Consider the following 25,592-nt stretch of genomic DNA (forward strand, 5'->3'; position numbering starts at 1 on the left):
GTACTTGTATAGCGCCTTTCTAGTCTTCCAGCCACTCAAAGTTTACACTACATGTCATTCACACACTGATGGCAGATGCCAACTGCTCATCAGATCAAAGAAACTAATCATTCACACACACTCACAAGCAGTTTGGGGTTCAGTATCTTGCCCAGGGACATGGGGAAGCAGGGACTGAACCGCAAATCTTCCGATTAGCGGACGACCGGCTCTACCTCTAAGCCACAGCCGCTCCTAAACAATGACTAGAAAACTAAATGTAAAAATATAAGGCTTTTGGTGTGTCCTGCAATTGAATGGAAAGGTCTGAGATGAAGACACCTGAGTTGCATAACCTGTCGGGTACACTGACATCCAGTTCAAAACCCAAGTAGCAGTAGTGAAATTGTTGAGTTATTTACAGAAATAATTTTTATTTGTGGGAAGGACCTGCTGTTTGCCTTTTATATTTTTGGCATTTTGTGCAGAAAAGCAGTTCATATCTGAGATTTCCTTTTGTTTTGTCCATTTTTGGACTCATCCTTTCTTTGCAGCTTTTGTCTCACAGTGCTGGCACTTTGTTTAGTTTCTCCACCTACCCAGCTCTTCTTCTTCTTCTTTTTGTCTTCAGCGTCCTTGCCCAGACTGCCCATGCTGGAGTGACTGGCTGCGCTGTTGATACTGGACATACTTTCTGACGAGTGCTGCCGTCTAATTCGCAGGTCTGGAAATGATAGACAAAATCTTCCTTAGTGCACTGAAAACACAAGATTCACCTACAATGCTACAATTGCAACTGTGTTCTGATTTCATGCTGCACATTGCGTTAATAGTTTTCCACACACATTATACATTCTAACTTTAGTGTTCAGCTATGTTGGGCTCAGCTCGACTTGAAAAGGCAGCTATGAGGAGGTTGGATACTTGAAAAGGTCATTTAAAAAAATTGATTACACATCTGATTCAGGTTGTTTCTATGACTAATCAAGGCTTTCCAAAACTGACCTAAGCAGCACAAACACTTCAAGTATTAGGGGTTCAGTTCCCCCGGAGGCCACCCAGGCTAAAACATGCATCCACTCCTGGAACGGTGAGGAATTTAAGGCATCAAAACATCAGATAATTTGAGAGAAGTTTGGTCCAACATCCCCTGTTGGTTTCTTCATTACCTTTGTGTAGGTGGTCAGGGCCGTTGAGCGCCACCTGGATGGCAGTCTGGGCGTCTGTGTTCTGGGTCTTCAGCATGTCTATCGTCTCCCTCAACTCAGCCAACTCCGACTCCTGGAGGGAGAGACAGTTTTTAAACAAAAGGATGACGCACCAAAAACTGCTCTTCTTTTGGCCAAATGTGTGGAATCAACACATGAGCTTCGTCACTGGAAACAAATTCTTAAATTTGGCATTGGCGTGGCTTTCAGTGGAAGGGAATGACATAAAAATGAAGGGAGGGTATTTTGAAGAAGATAAGAGTCTCCCAGTGGATTTGCCCCAACCCCAGCACCACCTGCTTAGAATAAAAAAGCTCTACTCTGTTGAACCAACACGATCAGATAGAGGGAGTCTCCTATTCTGCCTTGCTCGAAAACCCACTGAGGGCTGCAGATAGGGTTTCCACTTTAATTAAAAGTTGGGACGGCCTTGTTTAACAAAGACATCCCACCAGATCCCAGTCTGCTTTAATTTATAGAGGATTAAAAAGCTGCCAAGGCTTGTCAGCATTCTGTGTGTGTGTGTGAGAGAGAGGGGGGGTGTGAACAGAGGCAAGCAGCCTATTCATAATTTGTGGGAGGGATATATCTTTGAACATATTGCTGCTGCTGTGTGATCAGTGCTTCAGCGCCATTCGAGAATACACTGGTTTTAGATGGAATATGCTGAACCCTTTCGTGCTCGTGCAAAACTGGACACTTTGACCTGCCTGTAAAGCAAAAAGATTTGTAGTTTAAGCAAGTCAAACATCTTTGGTTAAGGTTAGAAGTAACGTTAGAGAAACAACAAAAACTTTAATATGAAAAACCTTCGGTAAAATGAAAACTTCAGTAGAAAACCTTTCACATGAGTCAGAAACTGAACCTTAAAGATAAAAATATCCATTAATCCGCAACCGCCGACCTCCACATTGTTACTTTCCACTGCACTATTTCAATGTCAAACCGCTGCCTGTTTCTAATCATTTCTCCGCCCTGTAATCCCTTCGCCTTGGAGTTCATATACAGTATATTTCAAATTCAGAACTAAGCTCTTGTACCTTTTGTTCAGCTGTCATGGTGAGGCTCTGCAGGCGGCAGGTCATGTTACTCAGGCTCTTCTCAAAGGCCGCCACCAGGTGAGCCTGCAGACACACAGAGACACAAATACAGTCTTTAGCTTCAGTCACTGTAACATTTTTTCCCGTAGGCAATCTATAAAAAGCTAGATTTAAAATGGCAGAGCATGCACGTGTAAAATACTGTTTTATTCTCTTTAGAACATGAAAATTAAAGAAAACTCAATATCTCAAAACTGACTCCAAGATGAGTTTGGACGCCTGATCCAATAAGCAGTCAACATGTACAGTACGATAAACACAAATTATCACTAGCCTGTGTATAAATAAATATTCATGTTGAATGTTTTGAAAAAAAAGTTTTCCCTTGAAGAAAAAGCCTATACAGAGAAGTAATAAGTTGGTCTGCTGGTTGGTGACGATAACTTTCAAGTGAGTTTTAGCTTGAGCCAAAGACGACTGAGGACCAAACGAGGCTCTTACTGTGCCCTCCTGAAGAGGTTCCCTGTACCCTATAAAGAACTGCTGCTGGGATATCTAGCTTTAAAAAAAAACAAAAAAAAAACAAAACATGTAGCCCTTCACTTTGAGTCACTCAGATTTCAAGGGCAAGTTCACATCAAGCATGTTCAGAATGCTTTATTTGAACAGGGAATTTGTTAGGAGTGTTTTATATGACTTTACTGTTGCATCTTATTGCTGTGAATTAATGCTCCAAAAACGTCTTTCTGGACTAACACCACCACGAAAACGCTCAGCACTGAGAGAAAGATGTGGATATCACAGAGGAACACAGGTTAAAAAGGGGCCCTCCCTGATTTCATCTGTCACCTGAAGATGCAGCGGCGACACACTGAAGGATGGCAAATGTTCCGCGACGTCACACCATCTGCTCTGCTGAACCTGGTGTATCTGGATTTGTTTGTGCATGTGTTTTTGGAATATATGTTTATGTCTGAATGTCTGGTGAAGCCTTATGTTCATGGTTGTGCGTCCTTGTGCAAATCTGAGTCTGTAAAATCTGTGTGTGTGTGTGTGTGTGTGTGTGTGTGTACTGCCAACTCATCCTCCCATCCTTAGCTAGAAACCCTGAGACACCTGTCAGGCCTGGTGTGTCACAGAGAGGTGGGCAGCATGCCCAGACAGATCAGAAAAATCTCTGCTTAACACAAACACACACATGCACACACACACACACTCATTTGCATTATCATACTGTATTTTTTGAGGACTTTCATTTACTGAATTTAACAGCATTTGTTCCCAAATGTGCAATCTTGCCACAAAACAGCTCTGTCAAAATGAGAAAATGCCTCGTCTTTCAATCCTTGTGAGGACTTTAGGACCTCATGAGTCTAGAAATAAACACACACACAGTAGCGCACCGTGCTGCCTGTTCCACTCTGTGTCCCTGGCTGAAACAGCAAAGGTCTTGACCTTTAGAAATGCCAACTGTTCCAACTCATCTCTCCAACTCCAAATCTCTGTCCAACTCCACCTGTGAGCTCAGACTCAACACCCCCCTGCCCACCTGTCCGCCCTGAAGGAGGCGCTGATCAGACTCTAATGCGTCCCATGGCTGAACCATCTGTCCTGCTCTTGGGGCCCGGCACAGGCGGCCACGCTTGGCCCCTGAACCCCCGTTTTTCTGTCCACTGCCGTGATTCTGGGGTCTGGGGTAGAGGTTGACGGTGGGCCAAACCGGTGAACTGGGCGAGAAGAAGTCATCGGTGGTGGTGCGGCCAGACGCCACTGCTATAGACGAGTACGACATTGCGTGCGGTTGTGTGTCAGCAGAAGACGGCCGACACACAGTCACGACTACAGTGGTCTAAGCCAACACCTACTGCTGGACTATATCCTTTAAACACTACAGCAAGAAGGGGAGGGGGCGAAAGGAGGAAGGGAACGGGATGATAAGGAAGAATACAGCTAAAATGAGAGAGGAGGAGAAGAGTAAGAAGAACGGGGGGGGGGGCTGAGCAGAAAGGGAGAGGCGACAAGGTCAGGGTGACACCGTAAAGGGTGAGCAGAGAGACGAAGAAGATTGAGAGGGGAGGAGGGGTGCCTATGTGAACTCTTAAACCCGATTTAATGTCAGTCTAGGCAGGAAAACGTGTCCCCTTCACGGGCTGGAAAAAAAAAAACCAAGTGGTACAATACTTAGGCAGCATTTGTTCTTCTTAATCCCTTTGACAGGATGTTAGTTTTACTAATTCTGCTCCATTTTGATCAAATAAAACCAAAAACAAACCCGCAGTAAATTAAAATGTCTGTGGAGTGTACTTAATCCAACGTGACAGTGCAGCAGCAAATATGTTTTTAATGTGAGTCATTTTCTATGAGCGCATGCTGTGGGTATTAACACGCCCATAGTACTTTATTTAAGATCCAAATTCACTTCAAAAAGATAATAATAATTATGTATGCAGCGGCACAGCAAATGAGAGAGATCAAGATCAGATGACCTCAATCACTGAAAAATGTCCCATGTGGCTCTGACGAAAATACAGCAGATGAAATGAAAATGCATTCAGCCATTGGTTATAACATAACACTTGGGACCGCTAAGCAAATCTTTTCCCCACAAATTACCCTCCCTCTCTAACCTTAAAATATACATTTTGACATCATCATGACTACAATTTTCGTGATTTTCATGGTTCAATTTTAAGGATAGTGTTCCTCTGTAGGTAATAAAATAAAATAAAATCAACATTGGGACGCTTGAAGCCTTTTCTGCACAAGATAAGGTCAAATATGCATTAAGTTGAAGTCACAACCAAAATGAAATGACCTTTTAATATGTGGATAAATATACATAAATATACATTTAATATAAATAGCAAAGAAATTAGTGTTACATAACATCACATCAAAGAAGCAAGATGTCCTCAAAATACTGTTTCAAAGTGACTTTAAAAAACAAGGCTGTTCTGTCTTCTTCCTGAGAGACTGACATTTTGAAAATACCAGTTAAAAAAAAAGACTGCATTTGTAAGTATGTGTGCTTTGAAAGTATTAAAGTGCATGCATGTTTAAGTTCACTAGTTGTTCAGCCAAATATATACCAATGTATAGGTTCCTGTACAAATGCATGTCTTTCTACACGTGTTAACGTAAACGTTTAAGTGATGTCACAGTGTCTAGTTTTGGACCGTGGGCGGACAGCATGTGAGGACATCTCTATAGAGTCACACTCCCCACTGGGAGGATAAAACAAGCTTATAGCACCAGCAACCCACCACGCTGTCATGTAGATACAGTGGGATGCAGCTCCAGTACAGCACAGCCACCGATAGATTTTCAAATCCCAAGCCTCTAACATCAGAGTTGGAGCTGTGAGGCACATATGGGTTCCTGTTGTGCATGTGTTGGCATATGGCTTGGCACAGTAAGGGACGCAACTGGTAGCCTTTTCCACTGCTGTTTTGATGCTCAGTGACCCTGTTACGGGCCAGTCAACATCAACAACAGATGTGGGAGACACTATTTTTAGGCTTTTATTCAGATTGTGTCTTGGATTATATCCCTTTTTAGATCGTTGTGCTACACAAAACACTAGCTACACAAGCTATAGCAGCATAAATAATAAAATAAATATCAATGTCAACAAATTATTTGGCCCCTGCAAAGTGTAAATTGTTGTTCTCACCCAGTCATACTTGATTAGCTCTTTTCTGCTTCAACTTGTTGTAGTAGTATGGCATCTCTTTCTTGCTTGTTGCAGGATGATGCCAATCCTGCCAGTAACTTTTGAAACCAGCTAGTATCAAATACTGTACATGATGATGCTGCATCAGCTAAAGTTTACTTTACTATAAGCATACTGAACTATAAAGAATTCTTTGTACTTACAATCTTGTAAAACACTACACATAAAATGTGGGTGCGAACTACAACACAACAGCTGTGAGGTTGCTAAAGGATTTAATAATGGACTTACAGACTTGACAGCAGTTGACAGTGACTTGTCTCTTCTTTAATTCAAGGCTCTAAAGTGGCTTCATTGCTGGTGCCTCTAAATGTACCACACTGTGAAGAACAGCCAAAGCTGAGTGAACACTGTCTCACGTGTGAGTCATACTAGCTACACTACCAATCTCTGTACCACAAATACACAATTCAATTACTTGAAAAATGAAGTCAGTTACTCATTACATATTTCTCCACTGAAAAAGTTATTACATTTACTAATTCTGCACTCATTAACTTTACTTTAGTTTTGTTATTCAGCCAAGCATCGTCAGGAGCTAGCCCAGATGACTGCACAGGACAGGTCATTACTGAATGTAGGCTTACCAGTGGCTAACATTAGCAACCTAGCTAAAAAGACACAACATGTTACTGAGGCAACTTTGGACTTAGCAGCATTTCTCTTCTTTTGGCGCCATTGCACCAAGCTAACACGTACTGGCCCAGTCTGTCAGCTGAACGCAGAGACCAAACTGATATCAGCCCTCCATCAAACTGGTGTTAAGGCAGCGAACAAGCCGACCCCCAAATCAAGTCTGCTAAGTTCTTTCTAACTTCACATCCCCAGATATTTTTTCATTTTCAAACTTGTAGTCTTCAGCCCCCAACCGACGCTGACTCGAGTGACATCACTTGAGGACATTTATCAGATTTCTCGCAGCTCCCTCTGGAGCCACAAAAGGCTTTATATAACCTTTTTCACATACGCAGCAGTACTCTCCAAGACCTGTAAACAGACTTTGATGTGAAAATCGGTGGAGTTTCCCTTTAAGAGCATTGAATGGTGAATTATTCCACTGAGATTATACTGTACATGGAATGCTCTATTCATAGTTACAGTAAAGATATGTGAGATTTACCATCAAGTCATTACATGACCTAAACAAACCAAAAGTTGTTTGACTGTCCCTACATAACTCTCATATAAAGTACTTTCTTCCTTTCCCATTTGTCAAGTTTTCCTGCAGTTTAGCCTTCAGTTTCACAACTTTGTGATCAAAGCGTCGGACCAAAGCGAAGACCCCGTCTGCCTCCACGCTTGATCAGGCACTTGGCATTGGGGGGGTCACACGCTGGAGTTTGTCAATCAATCTGCATCTCAGCACAAAGACAGCTTCGTCTGGGGGTTGGAGGTCTCTGTATCTCACTCTGTTTCACCCACGCATGACGCTTTTGAGTCTAGATTCACTTATCCTCATCTCCCTGTTCTCTTTCTGCGCCTGTCTATCTCTATTTGATTCTCTCTGCTTGGCTGAATTTGGGAGAGGCTCCTGTTCTTGCTGAAACCCCACCGGCTGAGACAAAAGCAAAGAGACAATCCTCGCTGTACCACACACACACACAAACACACAAAAGAAAACATCCCATCTAAGGAAAATCACACAAAAGCACACACCAACAAAATCAAACAAGCAAAAGCCTAAATACACTCACGGTGGCTTCAAACACAGAGAAAAGGAATTAGTGGGCGTCTTAAAGATTTATATTCCTTCCAGAGCTTCGATAGGCAACACTCCCCCTAAAAGCTCTCTGACAGCAGGTTATCATGCAAATGAGCCGACTGTTTTGATGGCGTCTTTTGAAGTAAACAAACTCACGTTGGCAGCCAGCTGAGACGTCAGGGTCGCCACCTTCTCCTGAGAGGCGTCCAGCTCCCGCCGCAGCTTTCTGATTTGCTGGTTGGAGAAGAAAGTGCAGAGGTAAACGTATAGTTAACGCTCCAGAAAAACATTAAGAAAATAAGACTGATTGTAATGCAAAGAGGCGTTGAACTTGCAACTCCTGTGTTGATAACTTTGATGTAAAAACTGTGCAGTTACATGGTAATGCTATGTAAAAAGACACTGGGGTGAAGTGTGAACACAAAGTGTGGGGGATTACCGTGGAATTTAGGACTGTTTGGCCCTTGATTGAAAAGAGAAGAGTAAAAATTAACACTATGTTGCATGCCTCCATCAAACAGCATGTACTGACGTGGCTGGAGACAAAGAGGTTATCACAAGCCACAGCACTGGTTTTCTCATGGTTAGACTTTGAGCAGCGAAGCAAGAGTTATAAGTATTTATGACCTGGGTCAAATAGTATTTGCAAATACCTGATATTGTTTCTTATATAATAAGCTAAGTGCCAGATGTGTCAGTTTACCAAAATGGACAACACAAGTACAATAAAGTATGGACAATAGCAAGAAAGGATTTGGTTTCTTTCACAGTTATGCTCAGTTCCAAATTGCTGTCAATATCAGCTGTCAGTCTGTTTTTGGATATAATCCATATGACAAAGGATATATTTCCCTCTTGCTTCCAACACATTTCATTGATAGTTTTAACATTTTAGGATATTTTGATTTTTACTCAGTTGAGAATCAATAATACCAATCAAGTCCTTTTTATGATTTCTTTTGATTGTTGTTTCTCATCCTCCGTGCCAACACTGCTTAGACAAGTTGCTGTTGTCCCAACATAAAAGCAAATGTCTCAAGTAAGTGATGACAAACTCAAGTCATGTCACCTGTCTCAGGATTTGAAAGTAGAAAACATCAAATGTGAGTCAGATTTGAAGGAAAAATAACCAGAATTGGGTCCCTTGAGTTACACACAGTGACTGTATTCCATGATTGTCAGTTTGCACTGCATGAGCTGTCCTAGGTGCTAAACTCCACCCATCTGGCAGGGTTAAAACAAACACCACGGTGTATTTGCCATTACTGTTCGATCCAAACTTGAGCTTAAAGCACTAATGAACAAGTACAGAGAAAAGGGATTCTAACAGAAATCAGAAAATCAAACCACAAATCTGGAAAATCAAAGAAGAATCAGTGATGAACTGAACAGGAATGCTGAACGAAGCCAAACAAACAAAAAAAAAAAGGGCAGGGCATGCATTACATAGGTATAGTGTAAGTTTTGTAATGAGTAAATTATATAACTATGTTAACCTAGTAAGGTTGTGTGGTTATTTATGATCAAGATGAAATAAATGCAAAAGATTTACTGAATAAAAAGCAATGCAACATGGGGTTAAACTACTTTATTGTAGAACTTGTTAACATTTTGTCCACCATCACTTTTCTCATATTTATGTACTTTTTGGTTCAAACTGATCATTAATAATAGGCCATATTTAGCAGAACAAATGTTTGTGCTTTGATTGACATAGACAGACTATCTCTGAATATAGATGCAGTGCAACAGAAAGAAACACAAACGTAAAGACATATAGACACAAAAAAACAGCCAGCAGTCACCTTAAGGGCAGCAAAACATGCGCGTGACATGGAGGTTGTTGACATGAATCACAAGATAAAATCAGGCAATTGAAACTAAATCAGAAAAACTCCTTTTTTCTTCCTCCCAGTTTCCTTTGAGGTGCTCATGAGCAAGGCACTTAACCCCCACCCGCATCTGTAGAGCTGCTCAGTGGCCAACAGTGCAGCACTGCAGCTACACTGAGCAGCTTCAAGGTGTAAATGCATTTGAACTGTATGAATGTGAAGCAGGAAGGTGGTAAAGAGAAGCAGACATGCAGACAGATGGAATATTACCCATCCTTACCTCTGAGTGTGCTTTCTCCTCCGTCTGTAAGGAAGAAGCATACATAATTTAAAAAAAAAGAGATTATTGGCTCTGTGAGTTGTGTTCAATCCAGCATCTTTTAAAAATGTATTAGAATATACAGCATGAGAAGCATTTTAATGTCATTGAAGAGAAATGATGAAATGGCCAACACATAGATGAAGAGAATTAAACCAAACTTTACTTAAAATGAGATTAAAGTGAAAGAAAATATTACTGGTATTGAAGTGGATAAAATCAGACAGAAAACACAATGGAAAATGGTTTTGATAACCACAAAACACACAAATTAATTCGACCTGAGGGTAAACTTTTAAACAAAACTATCTCCATTATTCATTCAGGCCTTTCTGCTGCAACTTGCGAGGGAAATTGGAAAGAGGCAGAGGTAGGTGGCAATCGATTCTTCTCCCTAAAACTAATCTCCTGCCTCAAGACTGGAGCGCTGCCTGTGCTATTAGAAGCCCGACACTTGTCCAGAGTCTTATCTGCCAAAGTTATGTTAGAAGCATAATGGAAAGTTATATTTTGGTTCTACAGACACAGGAGGGACAAGACAGAAATACAGGAAGTGTATGTGAGATTTAATGCCACTCTGCATCACTGGGAAGAGCTGAAGGCTTTCATTTAACTCTGTGCTGTCCCATTTAAAAACTTCCTCCTAGCTTACTGTTACTGCGTGAGTGGTACTGAGTTTCAGTGCTGTTGGTGATACAACAAAATAAGGCAGTGCAGCTTTAAACCTGCATTAACGGATTTTTTGACCACTTGGGGGCAGCGAAACAAGCTGTAAACACAACACTGACGCATTATCACTTTATAAAGTTCTTATGGCAAACTTTTTAGTAAACAGTTGCATATTTACACATTTAGCAGACACGATGCAACATTAGCATACATTTGGAGTTGTGTTTCTGGCCACCTGACGAATAAAAGTCCAATATTTACTTTCCTTTTAACTTTGTTTCGGTCTCCATTTAACTCCTGAGGGAATCATTTGGCTAAATGCTCCACTATGTTCACCAGCTAGTCACTAACTGAAAACATCTGCCTGCTGTAAACAACACTGGAAACAACACTGATGAGAGTCGTGAGACTCAGCCAAAATATTAAAGTTACAGGCTGGAAAACCAAAACAATGAGCGGAAAGTGGCTAAAATACTGCGCAGAGATGAGTGGAACTGCAAAGTTGGGTTATAATTCTCTATGCGTTGTCACTACGGGCAAATCCTTTCACAATACATGTAGTCATTTGATACATTGTTAATATAAAAATAGCGATTGGAGCCGATGAGTTCACACCATGACTTACTAGTTTTAGATATACAGCACCTGACTGTAACGCTAATTCCAAATAGCCGTAAATTTAGGAAGAAAAGCTGGTCAGCAACTTACCGCAGAGTACAGTGAAGACGTGCTGGAGACCAGAGACAATGAAGAGCCATGGACTGTAAGCACATATTAAGAGTAATGAGTAACAAGTAAAATAGTTTAGTAAAATATTTGATTGAAAAAGTTGTTTAAAAAATGGGGGCAATGCTACAGACAAAAATTTATATGAGACCATAACATAGTCTACATTTTCTGATCAATCTGACCATGAGTGAGTTCTAAAGTCGTAACTGCTTTCTTCTTTATTCTTGATTACCCAGCTGACCGATTAGCACTTGATAGCTATGGTAACTCATTCAGACGATGTGAGCTGTGTACAGCTTTGAGAAGAAAAAACATGATTTGCCCATTGGATGCAATCACAGCCTCTTACATCACCCACAAAAAGATCATAACAGAGCGAGCCATCAGCTAAGTCACTCACAGAATGAACACACAGTGAGAGCTCATTAAATCTGGTATTAAAGTACTTGATGACTTTGCTTTGGTGAATGTGGCTCTAAAATTATTTCTAATGGCTTCTTAGTAGGGAGGTAATTTTTGGAACATTCAGTTAAAGAGTATATTTAATAGCGTGTCCCAGAGTGTGTCCTACCTTCGTCAGTGCTGTCCCTGAAGGAGCCGGAGCGGCTGATGGCCCGTGGTCGTTCCTCCAGGGAGGTTGCGCTGCCACCCAGTGGGTGACCCTCTCCGTATAGGTCAAAGGAGTCCTGGGCAGGGATGCTGTTGGAGCGGCTCATGCTGCTGCTGCCTGGTGGCAGGTTATACTGGCTGATGTTAGTGGGGCTCACTAAATGGATGAAAAAAACACCAAGATCAGTGATGATAAGTTAGATTTTCCCCCTGTTATATTTACCCTGTTGCTTTTTTGCATGTGTAAAATGCATCAGTGATCATGTCATTCATGTAGAAAATAAGAACCCATTTACAGCTGGATATGGTCGAATAATGTTGCAGATGTACTAGGATTTTTTTGTAGACTTCAAGATATTTTTAATCACTACATGGAAAAAATGCTTTATTGAATCATACAGTTCAGTATCATGCAGTTTGTTTCCAAGGCAATGTGTCTACTGTCAATTCCTGTTTCACATACGGTATTTTCACACATTTTAGGAAGCCACAAAAAGTTTAAATAAAGAGCTTTACGAACTTGGTTAAAACAATTAAGTCAGGAAAAAGACAAAAAAATGGTAGAAAAAAGATTATTTCTATCATGACATCAGAAAGAATGAGAATGCAGGAACTGGTGTATAAAGTATATAGTACATATTATGAAAGCGTAACACTAATATTCCCAGCAGAATTTTAAAAGACGGAAAACTAAATATTTTCTTCTTGGATCAAACTGACTCAGCAAATTTGCTGAAACCAATTTAATTCTAAACTGCAAAATAACTGATTTGTGAACACTGTACATGTGCACCAAGTCACTCAAAAAGCAGATCTGGACCATTTGGCTGTAGGTACCCTGGTATTCATCTTTTGTTGGTTCTTGTTGGTTTCTTTATGTGTGCAATATTTGAATTCAGGCTCTGAGACTGCATGTATCAGAGATCTCCTTTGATTGCAGAACTTTCTTTCTCACTTGACTGATCATTTATTTGTGATGTACTTTAAGTTGGCCTAAAATCAAAAGCATTCTGGACCATTAACACTGGCAGGTTGTATAGGCTCTATCTAAGACTAAGAGTTGTGAATGAATGAAATGAAAAAAACAAATCAAACATATTTACACTGCCTAGTAAAATCACTGAGAGCAAATACAAAATAACCTATGGACATACTATAACTCAGCTATCTATTCCACATGTGCTAAAATTAAAGATTGTTCCTATAGACTTACGCAGGTTGGAGTAGTGGTATTTTCCTGTGGTGGTGCAGGAAGCTCCAGGAGGAGACAGCGGGGACTGGCTGCCTGTGTCCTGAAGGCCCCCTGTTGAATGGGACCTCAGCCACTCCTTCCCTTCCTCGTGGGACGTCTGTCGGGAGGACGGAGGGTACCTGCAACCCCCAAAGACACAGTAAACTTCAAGGCAAAAAGAGAGATATTTGGAAGTCCAACAGTGAAGTACTGTGGTGATGAAATGAGTGCAGAGCTACATAATAGAAGCATGTGAGCAGATGGCAAAAAACGTGCAGCCGCACCCCACAGATGTTCACATGCATGCATTTACACACATACAGTCATATATACACACACACTTTGGCTCAAAGCTGCCAAACAAACTGACACTGCTGTTCATCTCTTCTCCCTCCAGCTCCAAAGTCGCTCAACAAGAGAAGGCCCCCTTATCGTAGGCATGACAATCGGCCATATTTAATCCTCTGAGGATGAAAATTGAGTTTGCACTCATCCCTTTTCAACGCCCCCATTACTACGCTTGTCACATCTGACCCTACTCCAGTCCCTTGCGCCTGTGATTCGTATTCTCTCCACCAGGGATTGGGTGTCTAAGAGTGTGTTGAATGGTGTGACACAGCAGCATTCGCGCCTCACTGGAGTTGAAATGGAACAGATTGAAATATCCAAGGGTCAGTGTTTGACTCAGTATACTTAGTGCTTTCAAAATGCCCATAAGCAGGACCAACGTGACTAAAGGGGGCAAATTCCTCTTGTAAGAAAATCTAAAGTGCTGCCTGGTTTAAGATGTGAACAGACGGCCGTAAAAATTTGTGGTCAGAAGAAAACGCTGCAGTTTGCAGTCTGTCCTGACATCCAACAGGCATAAAGTGTAGTATAAGATCAGATGCTTTTAGGCCCAAAAAGAGCGTGAGCACCATAAGCCATTGAAATGAAGGAATGGTTTGAAACCAACATGCCCCATCCAGCCCCTTTGCAGCAGTACTGTATAAGTGGCTAGAGAGGTTGTTCCCTGCAGAGGTTGTGCCGCTGTGATGAATGGGTTATGGTATTTCTGTCTCAGTCCCTTTAGTCCCAGCTAAATTCAAAGTATCCATTCTACTTCTCTCCCTCGGCTAACAGAGCAAATGTTATCAGGAGGTTTAGGCCATTTTGGGCAGCTGAGGAAGAGCCGCTCTGTCATGTTCTTCCTGTGTTTGCCGCATTTCAAACAGTGCATGAGATGAGAATCAGATGAGGATGCACAAAGAGTAGTAAACATACAAACAGTCACATTCCTGCCTGATCATCCAAGGCAGCATTCATACTGCATCATCATTTTTTGCCTCACTTAAAGAGAGTTATAATATAATATGGAATTCAGGATCTGTGGTATAAAATCAGATCCTGTGCTATCATCACTTTTGTGCCACAGCATTGTGTGGAGGTAAAACAATAGGTAAAAGAGAAAAACTTGCGACTCCATTGAGGTTTGGGAAGTTTACTCAGTTAACTTCAGTTAAGTCAAAAACTACAACTGACATAAGGTGACCAAAACAAGTTGAAAAATATAGGAGAACAGATGAGAATGTATTTTGTATTTCATAACGTGTCCTGCAAAAAATCTGAATTGTGCAGAAATTTGGTCCTGCAGTGTGAATGCTGCATGAGATAATCATAAGATCTGTTAATCTATTGATCAGTGGTTCCCAACCTTTTTTGCCAGTTGTATATCCACAGCCCTGTCAGATGATCTCAAGTACCCCTTCATCGACATGACGTTTATTTCAACCATTTATCCATTACTTTAAGCTAACTATTTTAACTGTTTATTATTTAACCATTACATTAAAATTAATTACATTACTTTATATTCATTTGGTCATCCTTTTGTCCAAAGTGACTAACAAAAAGGGTATTCAAACCACGGAGGACCAAGAACTAGATATTTTTTAGCTAACTATTCAACCGTTTATCCATCGCTTTAAGCTATTTTAACTGTTTATCCATTACTTTAAGCAAACTATTTTAATGGTTTGTCCATTACTTTTAGCTAAATATTTCAACCATATATCAACCATTTTTGCTATTTATTCATTACTTTTAGCTAACTATTTTAACTGTCCAGGTACCTCTTCCTTGGGGTAGGTACCCCTGGTTGGGAATCACTGCTATAGATGGGGCCACACCATACCACACGTACAACAACATGCAAAGGGCACTTGATATCAGAATGATTATTTTCATGCAAATGTATACTTATGATCTATGTGAGTGAATAAAAGAAGAATAGTTGAGAATGATATCTGGCTGCAGATGTGTTGTACCTCAGTCCCTTTTTGGGAAGTGTGTTTCTGTCAAGAGGCATGCTGTTAAAACACAGAGGATGAGTGAATTAGATGAACACCAGAAAACATTTGTTTTTGTGATACATGAGAAAAAGACTTTGATCACATTTTACAAACTTGACTTTTGACACACACATACACAAAGACATACCCAATGGAGAAAACAAAGCCTTTACTAATGCATCACAGCACACCAGACAACAAATAGAAAACACAGGCAATATTTAAGTCAATTGTTTCATTTTTGAGACATACAGCTAAAATAGTAAGGGAAATAAACTTGTGCCCTGTTTATTCTACGTTCTTTGATGTATTGCATGCACAGTGTGTAGACAAAACAATGGAAACACCCTGATAAAGACTTCTCATGGGAATGAGCGTCTGAAATGATCTGAATTTATTATGGTACCTTTTCTGGCATGGCTTTGGACCCACAACTAATACTGTCTTGAATGTGTTAAATGTCTTTTATGATGATCCCAGAACCAATAAGACTGGTATCTGGTCAATGCAATAGACTACCTGTGCAAAAGTTGACAGATCAGTTGGGTCAGTGAGTAGTAAAAGGGTTAGACTCTGGAAAACTATTAGTCATTAGCTAGATGCTGTGATATAATAACTGCAATTAGGACTGCTTCACATCTGTACTGACCAAACTATGAACGATATAAATACAGTATGTACTGACTTTAGATTTTTGGATATTTTTAATAATTATTTTCATAATACCAAAACCAGACAAAAAAAACTTAAATCCAACCAAACTGTGTGCTGGATGAGTACATTTTTATTATTATTATTATTATTATTATTATTATTACCTAGGCTTCCTCTGCATTGTATGTCTATATCTTAGGGTAGGGAGTTATACTTGTCTCTGTTCTCAAATGAAACAATGAATACGATTCAGCCCAATCGTATTCCCTGTTACTCACCCCTCAGACAGGGTGGACTTGACACTGCCGGTTCGTGTAACCTTGGGCCCGTGGTGGCCCAGCGGCAGATCAATGGACTCAGAGCTGGTGTGCAGACTGGTCATGCTTTGGCAGCTCAGTGTGTCCTTGCTGCCAGCTGACGAGCTACAGGCAGGCCAGGGCCGAGCGTTGGAGGGCAGGGAGAGGCCAGAGGCCGGGCTGGAGGCTGGGGAGTCAGTGCACAGGTCTGGGGTTTTACCGTACAGTGGGCTGCTGCCACCGCTCAGGCCGCCAGCGCTACCCAGGCTCCCCGTGCCAGAGGAGGGTGAGTCCAGACTGGCCTGCCTCGCCAGCGTGCCGTGGGGGCTGCCCAACATTGAGGGGCACTTGCCAGAGTCGGGCGTGCCCGGAGAGCTGGCCTTGCTGCTGGCTTTGGTGCCAAACAATCTGGGGGTAGAGAGGTGGGTGCAGTCATTCAGAAATGCTCAAAGGACAAGTGATGAGCATCTGCAAGATCCATACTGGAAAATGAAGGACTCTGGTATACTTGGAGTTGAGAAAGTGGATTACATTGAGGTTATCTAATGTATATTACATATGAAATTGCATTACTGCATTGGTCACACCCATCAAGAAACTCAAGGATCAGTGCAGCAGAGTGAAAAACACCAACTTTAAACTACAGATAAAATACTCAGCACACTTCCCAACACATTTATCCCTCGCAGCAAACTCCACCTCATTTCAGTTGTGAACTCACAGTAATTTACATTGACACATCTGCTTTCACAGCTTTGCATGTTTCAACCCTGTGACTTTAAATAACCTAATCTGTTAGGCCACTCAACTCTGTTTGCCTCCCACATATGCTCAGACAGCCTGCTACTCATATTGAGCCTGTCCCAGTCTGTCACCGCAATAACATAAAATATATAGGTGACGCTCTCTTGAGGAAAAAAAAAAAAGCTTGAAGACATGCAGATGAAACAGGTCGGCTTGACAGATCGGATGGGGAGGATGTTTGGACACGCCTGCCGAACGCATGCTTCTAATGACTCAGGGATTGGTGTGCTGAGAAACTCCTGTCTCCTGTCTGTTCTGATCAAGACTGCTTTGCTAGATTTGCCTGACCTGAATGGAAAGCAATCAGACCTTCATCTTCGGGGTAAAGATATGTTTCATCTGCACTGGCTTATCACCTACACCAGGGAACAACACTTCATGGCTGTGCAGCCGAGTACACTTGCTCAATCAATTTTTCTTCATGCTGAAATATGATATATTAAGTGTCTTATATTCATGTTGCGCATCCAAACACATCTAAATTTGATAGAGATGACAGTGTATTTTTTTTAGCCATGGTGAGACTTTACCACTACAAATGGCATCTTCAATAAATGCAACTATCTGTTACAGGAGTCTGGAGAGTCTGGAAAACATCGCTGTACACCACAAACACCAGTTGATCATAATGAATGGAATCACACTTAAATTCTGAAATAGATGTGTCGATGACATTGACTGTATCTTTTTAAGATAAGACCTTAACTTATATTGCAGCCAAATGCATGTGTCCTGTACTGTAAAAACATCCCTTATTGCTAATAACCAAGGGACTGAAAAAGTATATGATGAAATGCTTGATTCACGCAGAAACACACATGGTGAGGGACAAAGACAGAACAGGAGCTGTAGGCATGTTATGTGTGTCTGACCTGCGGAACGTAGGAGAAGCAATGTCGGGGTACTTGGAGCCCGGCTGCCTGAGGCCTGACTGGCCTGTTGAACTGGAGGTGGGGCTGGACTTGGGGGAGGTGGATAGTCCCGCTGCTGTGTCCTGGTCTGACACCGCCACTTTCTCCTTGTCTGTCTGGTTAATGGTGATGGGACTGGAGCGGTCTGAGCCCACTTTTCCGTCCCTGCGTTTGGCACCGGCTTGTGTCGCTGCCCCTCCAGCTGACTTGCCACTAACGTTTGAGTCGATGCTGCTGGAACTGGAGCGATGCCCGCTGCGCCCTGCTGCCACCCCACTGGAGGATTTGGCGGGTCTGGGTAGAGAGCGGTACTGCAGGGTCAATTTGGAGCCACTGCAGCTGAGTAGAATGCCGTCATCCTGGGGCTGTGAGCCATCCAGGCTGGTCTTGCGCACACCGCTGATGCCTGTGCCTTTGCCGAGGGCAGCTGAAGACTTGGGCGCCTTGCCCAGGGTGGCTGAGCCACTGGCGAGCGTTGCACCGCTGGAAGTGATTAGGGTACCAGTGGGACCCGGGATCTTCTTGTATCCAAACGAACCAGTGGTTGGTGGGCGTGCAATGCCAGAGGGAGGTTTCTTACCTTCGTCTCCACTACTCTTCCCAGCATCTGAGGGTGAGCGCTGGATGCCAGCTGAACTCTTGGAAGGCGCCTTGCCCTTCTCCGAGGCCTTAGCATCATCAGTTTTGCCTGTCAGTTTGCATAAACACTTATTAGCACAAATACAAAAACATTACCCTCAGCAGATTCTTGGCCCAGCACTTGTTTTTAATCACCTGTGGTGCCACAGAGCAGGAAAAGCAAAATTAGTGTACATTTTGGCCAGCAGTCAGAAGCCTGTTTATTACAGCTCAGCTGCATTGAAAACCAATACTTATCTGCAACAAAGCTGCTAAACTTGCTGGGTGGGCTGAAAATTTAAGAGCAGCTGCACATGCTCTAAGCACAGGTATCAAGTGAAAAGAATCATCAAATAGTTTTTGGGCAGAGGCAACAAATCTGTTGCAACTCTCCATTCCAAAGCATGTTCTTCCAATATTCAATGTTAGTATAAAAGTGAAGCACATTATAGGCCTTTTTCTCTAAAGACATTTTGACATGTCACAAGAGGAAAAGTACAGGTTTAAATAATAAAATGAACAATTGCTGAATTTCCTTTAGCTGCTTCAGTTTCAGAGTTCCTGGTATTATTCATGCTGGCTCACTGTCACACTGTCATGGCTTAATGAGACACTTGAATAGAAGGAAGCCATTGTTAATGTTATTAGTAACACCTGTGCTTTTGCTACTATGATGAATCAAATGTCTGCTGTGAAAAAGGTTCATTAGAAGTTGTTGGGTTAAGCACTCCATAACAGTTGAGGCATTGAAAAAGCAATGATGGTTGTTCACAAAGTTAGTCAAATGTACACTTATGTACTGTTTTAATATAGTTTTAAATAGACTGCATGCGAACATGATAATGTGCACACTTGTTAATGGAATATAATAAATAAACTAACTTTAAAGATTATTTTAATCTAAAAGGAAAACAAGCTCAAAGGCACCACAACCTATCCTTTTTAAAATTAAACGTGTAGATGTTTGTACATTAGGACATTATATTACGTAAAATTTTGTGTCACTACATGTATCATCATACGTCAATACATGTAAAAAGTGTTTTTTACATATTTGTACCTTTTTCTACCCTTTTTTCTACTTTCCAAGTGTTTGTCACTGTTTTTCACTAATGCATCTTGTGTCAATCAAAAACAATTACACTTTGGGGCAACCCAATCAACACCTCTTCACACTGAGTGTCCTACTGTACTTGTACTGTAATTTCTACCGATTACGTTTGTTTAAAGATAAAAAGCAACGTGTTGCATCTCCTACCTGGTGTTTTGAGGGCAGCAGAGGTACCCTTGGTCCTGGGTGGAGTAATGCCCACCTGGGCCGTCATGCCCCTCCTCCACGAGCCCGTTTGGGACATCTGGGCCAGCGCAGCGGCCTTCTGACTGGCATCCTCGTACTGGCCCTGGGCTTGAGAGGAAGAGGAGGATGAAGAAGGCTTCCAACGGGAGGAGCCGCTGCTGGGGTCCATGCTCGCATCCAGCTCCTCCTCCACCTTCTTCAGGTCCTCGGCTCCGGCCCAGCTGCTGCTCACCTCCTGCTCTGCATGCTTGGACCTGCTTCCTCGCTGGGACTGGAGGGTGGTGGTGGTGGTGGGTGTCAAAGAAAGCACATAAAGATATTAATAAATGGTTCAGCAAAATAATGAAACTGTGGTTTCCTAAAGTCTTGAATGTTGTAGTGTCCTTGAAAGTGCAATGTTGACGATAAAAAAAAAAAGTAAAGTACACGTAAATGCACAATGACCAATTTCAAGCAATGTTTATGTGCAAAGTTATTTTCTTGGCACACTGAAAAGAACAGAAACCTGTCTGGTGGGAAAAAGTCATGGTATGCTTAAGAAAATGGTCAGCAATGATGTCAAGCATCGGCTACTTGTAGCCTCAAACATACTAAAGCTCCAGTATGATCCTTTAAGAAGTGTTATTTAAACTCACAGCCACCACAAAGAGATATATGTCTCTGCACAAACAGAGCAGCAGGGTGTGTGTCTGTGTGTGAAGCCATAGCTATCTTTGGAATCACCCATGTCCAGATCTCTACTTTTGGGACACATGCAAACACACCCACAGAAAAAACCCAACCCCCCACACACACACACACACACACACACACACACACACACACAGCAGTGATAACTAGCCTACCTTGACAGATGGCCAGTCTCCCTAGCAACACCAGAGTCTCTTAAGAGCCCAGTCTGTTGAGTATTTCATGAAGGGCCAAAGATACTTGGCAGAAAACAGCAAAAGCCTGTGAGGAGAGCTGAGCAGTGGCCTTCAGTCCGCAGTTAATTCCCTCAGCTGTGATTTCAGAGCTCACATACAGACGGCCGTTGATTTCATGCTAAACCAACGTGCTTATAACTCTGCATTTAAAAAACGAATTTAACCAGATCTGGCAATTGAATTCCCCCCCCCCCCCCCCCATCTTGTAGTGCTCATTTTCTGTCAGTTTCTGTAGCTGCTGTGTAATATTTCCCTTTCATGTTTTGTGTTAAAGAAGTACTCCAGTGATTTAGCATTGCACTTTCATAAAGTTGAGCGACTCACAAGAGACAGATTCAAAATCGAATAGCCAAATTTGCCAACATGTCGTGACTTTATTCCCTAGTATGGGTGGCTGTGGCTTAGTGGTAGAGCGGGTGTGTCGAACACATGTCGAAGTGTCCTTGGGCGGTGTGTGAGTGTGAGTGAATGATTAGTTAGTTTCCTGGAACTGATGCGCAGTTGGCACCTGCCATCAGTGTATGAATGGGGTGAATGTGATATATAGTGTGTGAAGCGCTTTGAGTAGTTGGAAGACTAGAAAGGCGCTATACAAGTACAGTCCATTACCGTTTACCATATGGGTCAAGCTACAAAAACACTACCACATTTCATTAAGCCCTCCCTGCCAGGAAGCCCACTTCTTGTCTTAAAAAAAAGCTACTCTCAAACTGAAGCTGAGATTACCCTGTTGACATCAGAGTTATTTTTTTCCAAGTTAACTTTGGAAAGCTTCCTCTTGAGCCACAGAAGACATTATACAAGTGTTTTCACTGATTAGAGCTCGTCGTTATGAGTAAACTGAACTTTGTGTGTAAAATTAGAGAAGTGCCCCTTTAAGTAAAATAAATATGGCAGAAAACAAGTTCCGGCTTGGAAGGTAATCACTGCACCACTGATATTGATTAACTCCACCTACAAGCTAATGCACAGGGAACAAGACTGAGAGCTACAGCCATGCTAGTGGTTCTGTGAGGCTGTACCATAGACTGTATAAAGATGGACGACGCGTCTCCACTTCCTCCCACTGTACAAAAATGAAGCCAAAATATCCCGGATACGGGAGCAGCCATCTTGCGCTGGTGACGTCATTTGGAGCCAGAGCCTGCGCAGTAGTGATCGGGGTTGGAGCCGCGGTATTGAGGTCCCGCCCAAAAACCCGCCCGACTCAATCACAAGCTGGCCTCAGCTGTCAATCAAATAACTAATTAAAACCAAACTTATCAGGAAAATAAACACTTGAACACACATCAGAGTGATAAGAACTACCTAAAACCATCTTTGGGAAAAATGTATTTGACGTGTACTCTGAGTTTTTAGTTTGGCTCATCTCCCTTCCACTAACATGGAGGGGGCGGAGTTTATGACCTATACTGCAGCCAGCCACCTGGGGGCGATCATGATGTTTTGGCTTGACTTTTGGGGAGCTGTCATGTTGTCCATCTTTATATACAGTCAATGGGCTGTACTAGAACGGAGTGGTGCTTTGAGCTAAATGCTAATGCTAGCATGACAACATGCTCACAATGACAATACTAACATGAAGATATTTAGCATGTATAATGTTTACCATGTTCACCATCTTAGTTTAGCATGTTAGCATAGCAACATCTGCTAATTAGCACTAAAAGTATAGCTGAGGCTGATGTGAAGATCATTAGTTTTGTAGGTATTTGGTCATAGACTGAAATTTTGACCTGATGATGGCGCCAGAGGAAAATTCAGGGGATCACCAAAGTGATTAAAATTTATCCTGAGGGGGGCATGAATGTATCAAATCTCATGACTATACATCCTATATATCCTATTGTTGAGATATTTCAGTCTGGACCAAAGTGGTGGGCCGACATCCATGGAGCCACAACGCTAGCATGGCTAAAAATCCAAAGTTTAAAACCCTTAAGGACATCAGATACCAGGTGCTGAGGAAGGCTGGTAAATGGTTAGTGCTTGTGTCCTTACCTGCGCTCCCTTGCTTTTGCGTGATGAGCTGACAGCGGAGTAGGCGGGTGTGTTCAGATCATCAGTACTGATGTTGTCCAATGTGTCGCTCAGGCCGCTGCTCACCGAGCTGCTGTCGTCCCAACTATAGGAGAGGAACAGAAGAGAAGGAAGAATAGAGGTCAGAAAGTTTATTTTAGATTTGGAGTCTTCTAGTTTAGGTAGTAAATGTAGTAGCAGTGGTAGTAATTCTAACAGGAGCAGTAATAGTATTCTCCTGACCTTACACAGCATACATGCAATCCATCTGCCATCATCTTCTTCTTACTCTAATTAAAACTGTATTCTAAATATCACTGAAGGATTGCAGAAAAAAAAGATGGAATGAAGCACATGTATCATTTTCTCAGTGTCCTATCAGCAGCTAGGCTAGCTGACTTGTAGATCATTTGTAATTGCCCAATTTGTCTCATCAAACAGCTGTGCTCCTTTTTTGGGCTCCATTGACTTGTGGGTATTTGAGTTCTTTTTTGAGAGAAAAAAAAAGGCATCGGCTCATTAATCGTTAAGCTTCTTATTAACTCTGAGTATGTGGAGGAATAAAAGGATCTTCATTAGCGCTGTCATTACTGCTGTTGTTGAAGGCTGACAGACACCAAGAGCCCCCTAAATGAGGAGCGTATGGATCGAACAGCGATCATTTCCACAGCAACAGAATTACAGCTCTGAAAACTCCTGCAATATGTTTCTCTAATCTGCAAACCCATTTTCAGCAATCAGACATAATAAATCACCTTCAATAATAATATATTAGCTCTTCTTCTCTTTCATTGTCCCGTCTCTCTCTCTCTCTCTCTCTCTCTCTCACACACACACGAAATGACAGCCAGCACTGCAGCGGTGACAGCTCACATACACTTGTACAGGATAGAAACACACACAGATACTAATTGGTTTCCATGCCAACATGACAAGTCTCATCTGCATGGGTGTTTGCATTTATGTATGTCTGTGTGTGTGTGTGTGTGTGTGTGTGTGTGTGTGTGTGTGCCTGTGTAGTTTGCATGACAAATCTGACTAAACATCCTTAAGAGTTAAATTGAAATCTGGAAGGAAAAATGAATAAAAGAAGGGAAAGTAGTGCAGCAGACAGAGAGAGAGGTGACAATCAATAGTGATAAAATGACTAGGATGCCGATCACAGACAGATAAAGAGTTTTATACAAAAAAGACAACAATTTCCTTTGCCAATATCCAAAAAGACTTTCATCTGATGTGGCTGACTGATTCCAAACACACCCTACATTTGAAATTATTTTTTTAAATAAAAATCCGAAACAACTTCCAGAAGCTAATTACACTTTTTTCAGCAAGTCAATTCAGGCTCACCATCTATAATTCATGGCAGACAAGGCTGAAACCCGAAGGCAGGCTGAAAATGAGAGAATAATGACTCATTTTTTAAAAAAGGATTACAAAGGAGAAAGGGAGGGAAATGTGGGCGAGCTGAAGATGTGCGGATGTGTGGCTGTCCGGAAGATAATGGCGTTATTGATTTTCTAAAGTTTGTTCAGAAAATCAATAACCATAAGAGTTCTTGTGCTTAAGACACGCATGAATGCCATTCATTAGCTATATTGCATCCTTTTATTAAATGGAGTGTTAATAGTCATGAAAATGGAAAAAAAAAAAAAAAACTCTTAACATGAAAAAAATCTCGCTATGATAAATGTTAAACAACCTGTTTCTGTGGAGATGTAAAGGGCTGTTGCTAGAATAGATGGTCTATATTCACCTGACACCAGTTAAGAGGTTTGTAATAAATGTAGTGCACAGCAGACACCTTGCAACCCAGTTGTCCACTGGTGCAGTGTGAAATTGATTTGCTCTTATGACAGATTTAGAATGAGCAGCATTTATCTTCATGGCCAAAATCTGACCGGGTCTGTGACTCATAACTGCATAAAACTACACACTGCAGGCTTTGTTTTAGGATGGAATATTAACGCTGTATTATGCATTAGCATTATGTTCAAATTATGCAGAGTTTTAAGCTGAGAGAACATCCCATTTCTGTAAGTCTTTGGCCATGCGGCTGAAAACATGTTTTGTTTAGAAAAGAACAAACCATGATAAAAAAAAACAGGCACAAGAAAACAGGTAATGGGCCTTTGTGATATTGAACATGTAAGGAAAATCTTATTTTGCCATCCTTAATCTGTCATTTTAAGATTTCATTTTCCTGCAATTCAAAGCCATTATTGGAAAAGCGTCTCAGAGATGGATGTTTAAAGTACGGAATAGCTTGTCATACAAAAAATAAATGCCATCCTTGCTGTCAATCTGAGCTTTGCCGTCATGTATCTTCAGCTTTACTGCTGTTCTTTGATAAAAAAAAAAAAGCTGCTGTTGAGCACTGTGAGTGGAGCTCTGATATCAAACAGAAGTCGAACCGAGTGTTTGAGCGTGTTCTGCACACACCGGGCTTTTGCAAACAGAGCCTGTGGAAATCGATGGCTTTGAAACATGCCCTGCTTCTTTCCCTTTAATCATTTCTTCAGTCTGCACTTAGGCCTGTCTTTGCTGATACCGTGGCTTTGTTTTGAGTTGAGGGCAGCATCGTCTGACAGCAGCTGACTGCGTGTCAAGGTGAAATGTCCAGTTGGTGCTGGGCGGGGTCCTTAAGTTTTGGCGGTGACAGGGGCCGCCGGCTCACCTTGAAAAT

General features: G+C 41.8%; 1 protein-coding gene across 16 annotated transcripts in view; it reads right to left on the reverse strand.

Annotated features, from left to right (window-relative positions):
* Nucleotides 1–25,592, reverse strand: part of nav3 (neuron navigator 3) — a 336,822-nt gene that overhangs the window by 20,758 nt on the left and 290,472 nt on the right. For 11 of the 16 annotated variants that reach the window (XM_044186959.1, XM_044186957.1, XM_044186950.1 and 8 more), the window contains 14 exons: nt 22,889–23,012; nt 19,923–20,232; nt 18,008–18,734; nt 16,314–16,739; nt 15,358–15,399; nt 13,034–13,191; nt 11,783–11,977; nt 11,191–11,243; nt 9,775–9,798; nt 8,102–8,125; nt 7,819–7,896; nt 2,228–2,311; nt 1,149–1,260; nt 579–703 (listed from right to left, as the gene is read on the reverse strand). In XM_044186959.1, coding sequence (XP_044042894.1) covers nt 579–703; nt 1,149–1,260; nt 2,228–2,311; nt 7,819–7,896; nt 8,102–8,125; nt 9,775–9,798; nt 11,191–11,243; nt 11,783–11,977; nt 13,034–13,191; nt 15,358–15,399; nt 16,314–16,739; nt 18,008–18,734; nt 19,923–20,232; nt 22,889–23,012 — 2,482 coding nt within the window. The remainder of the gene's footprint in view (nt 1–578; nt 704–1,148; nt 1,261–2,227; nt 2,312–7,818; nt 7,897–8,101; nt 8,126–9,774; nt 9,799–11,190; nt 11,244–11,782; nt 11,978–13,033; nt 13,192–15,357; nt 15,400–16,313; nt 16,740–18,007; nt 18,735–19,922; nt 20,233–22,888; nt 23,013–25,592) is intronic. The other 5 variants (XM_044186951.1, XM_044186953.1, XM_044186965.1 and 2 more) reach the window with 3 other exon arrangements.

The sequence above is a fragment of the Siniperca chuatsi genome, linkage group LG23, assembly GCF_020085105.1.
Source record: "Siniperca chuatsi isolate FFG_IHB_CAS linkage group LG23, ASM2008510v1, whole genome shotgun sequence".
In the NCBI taxonomy this organism is placed as follows: Eukaryota; Metazoa; Chordata; class Actinopteri; order Centrarchiformes; family Sinipercidae; genus Siniperca; species Siniperca chuatsi.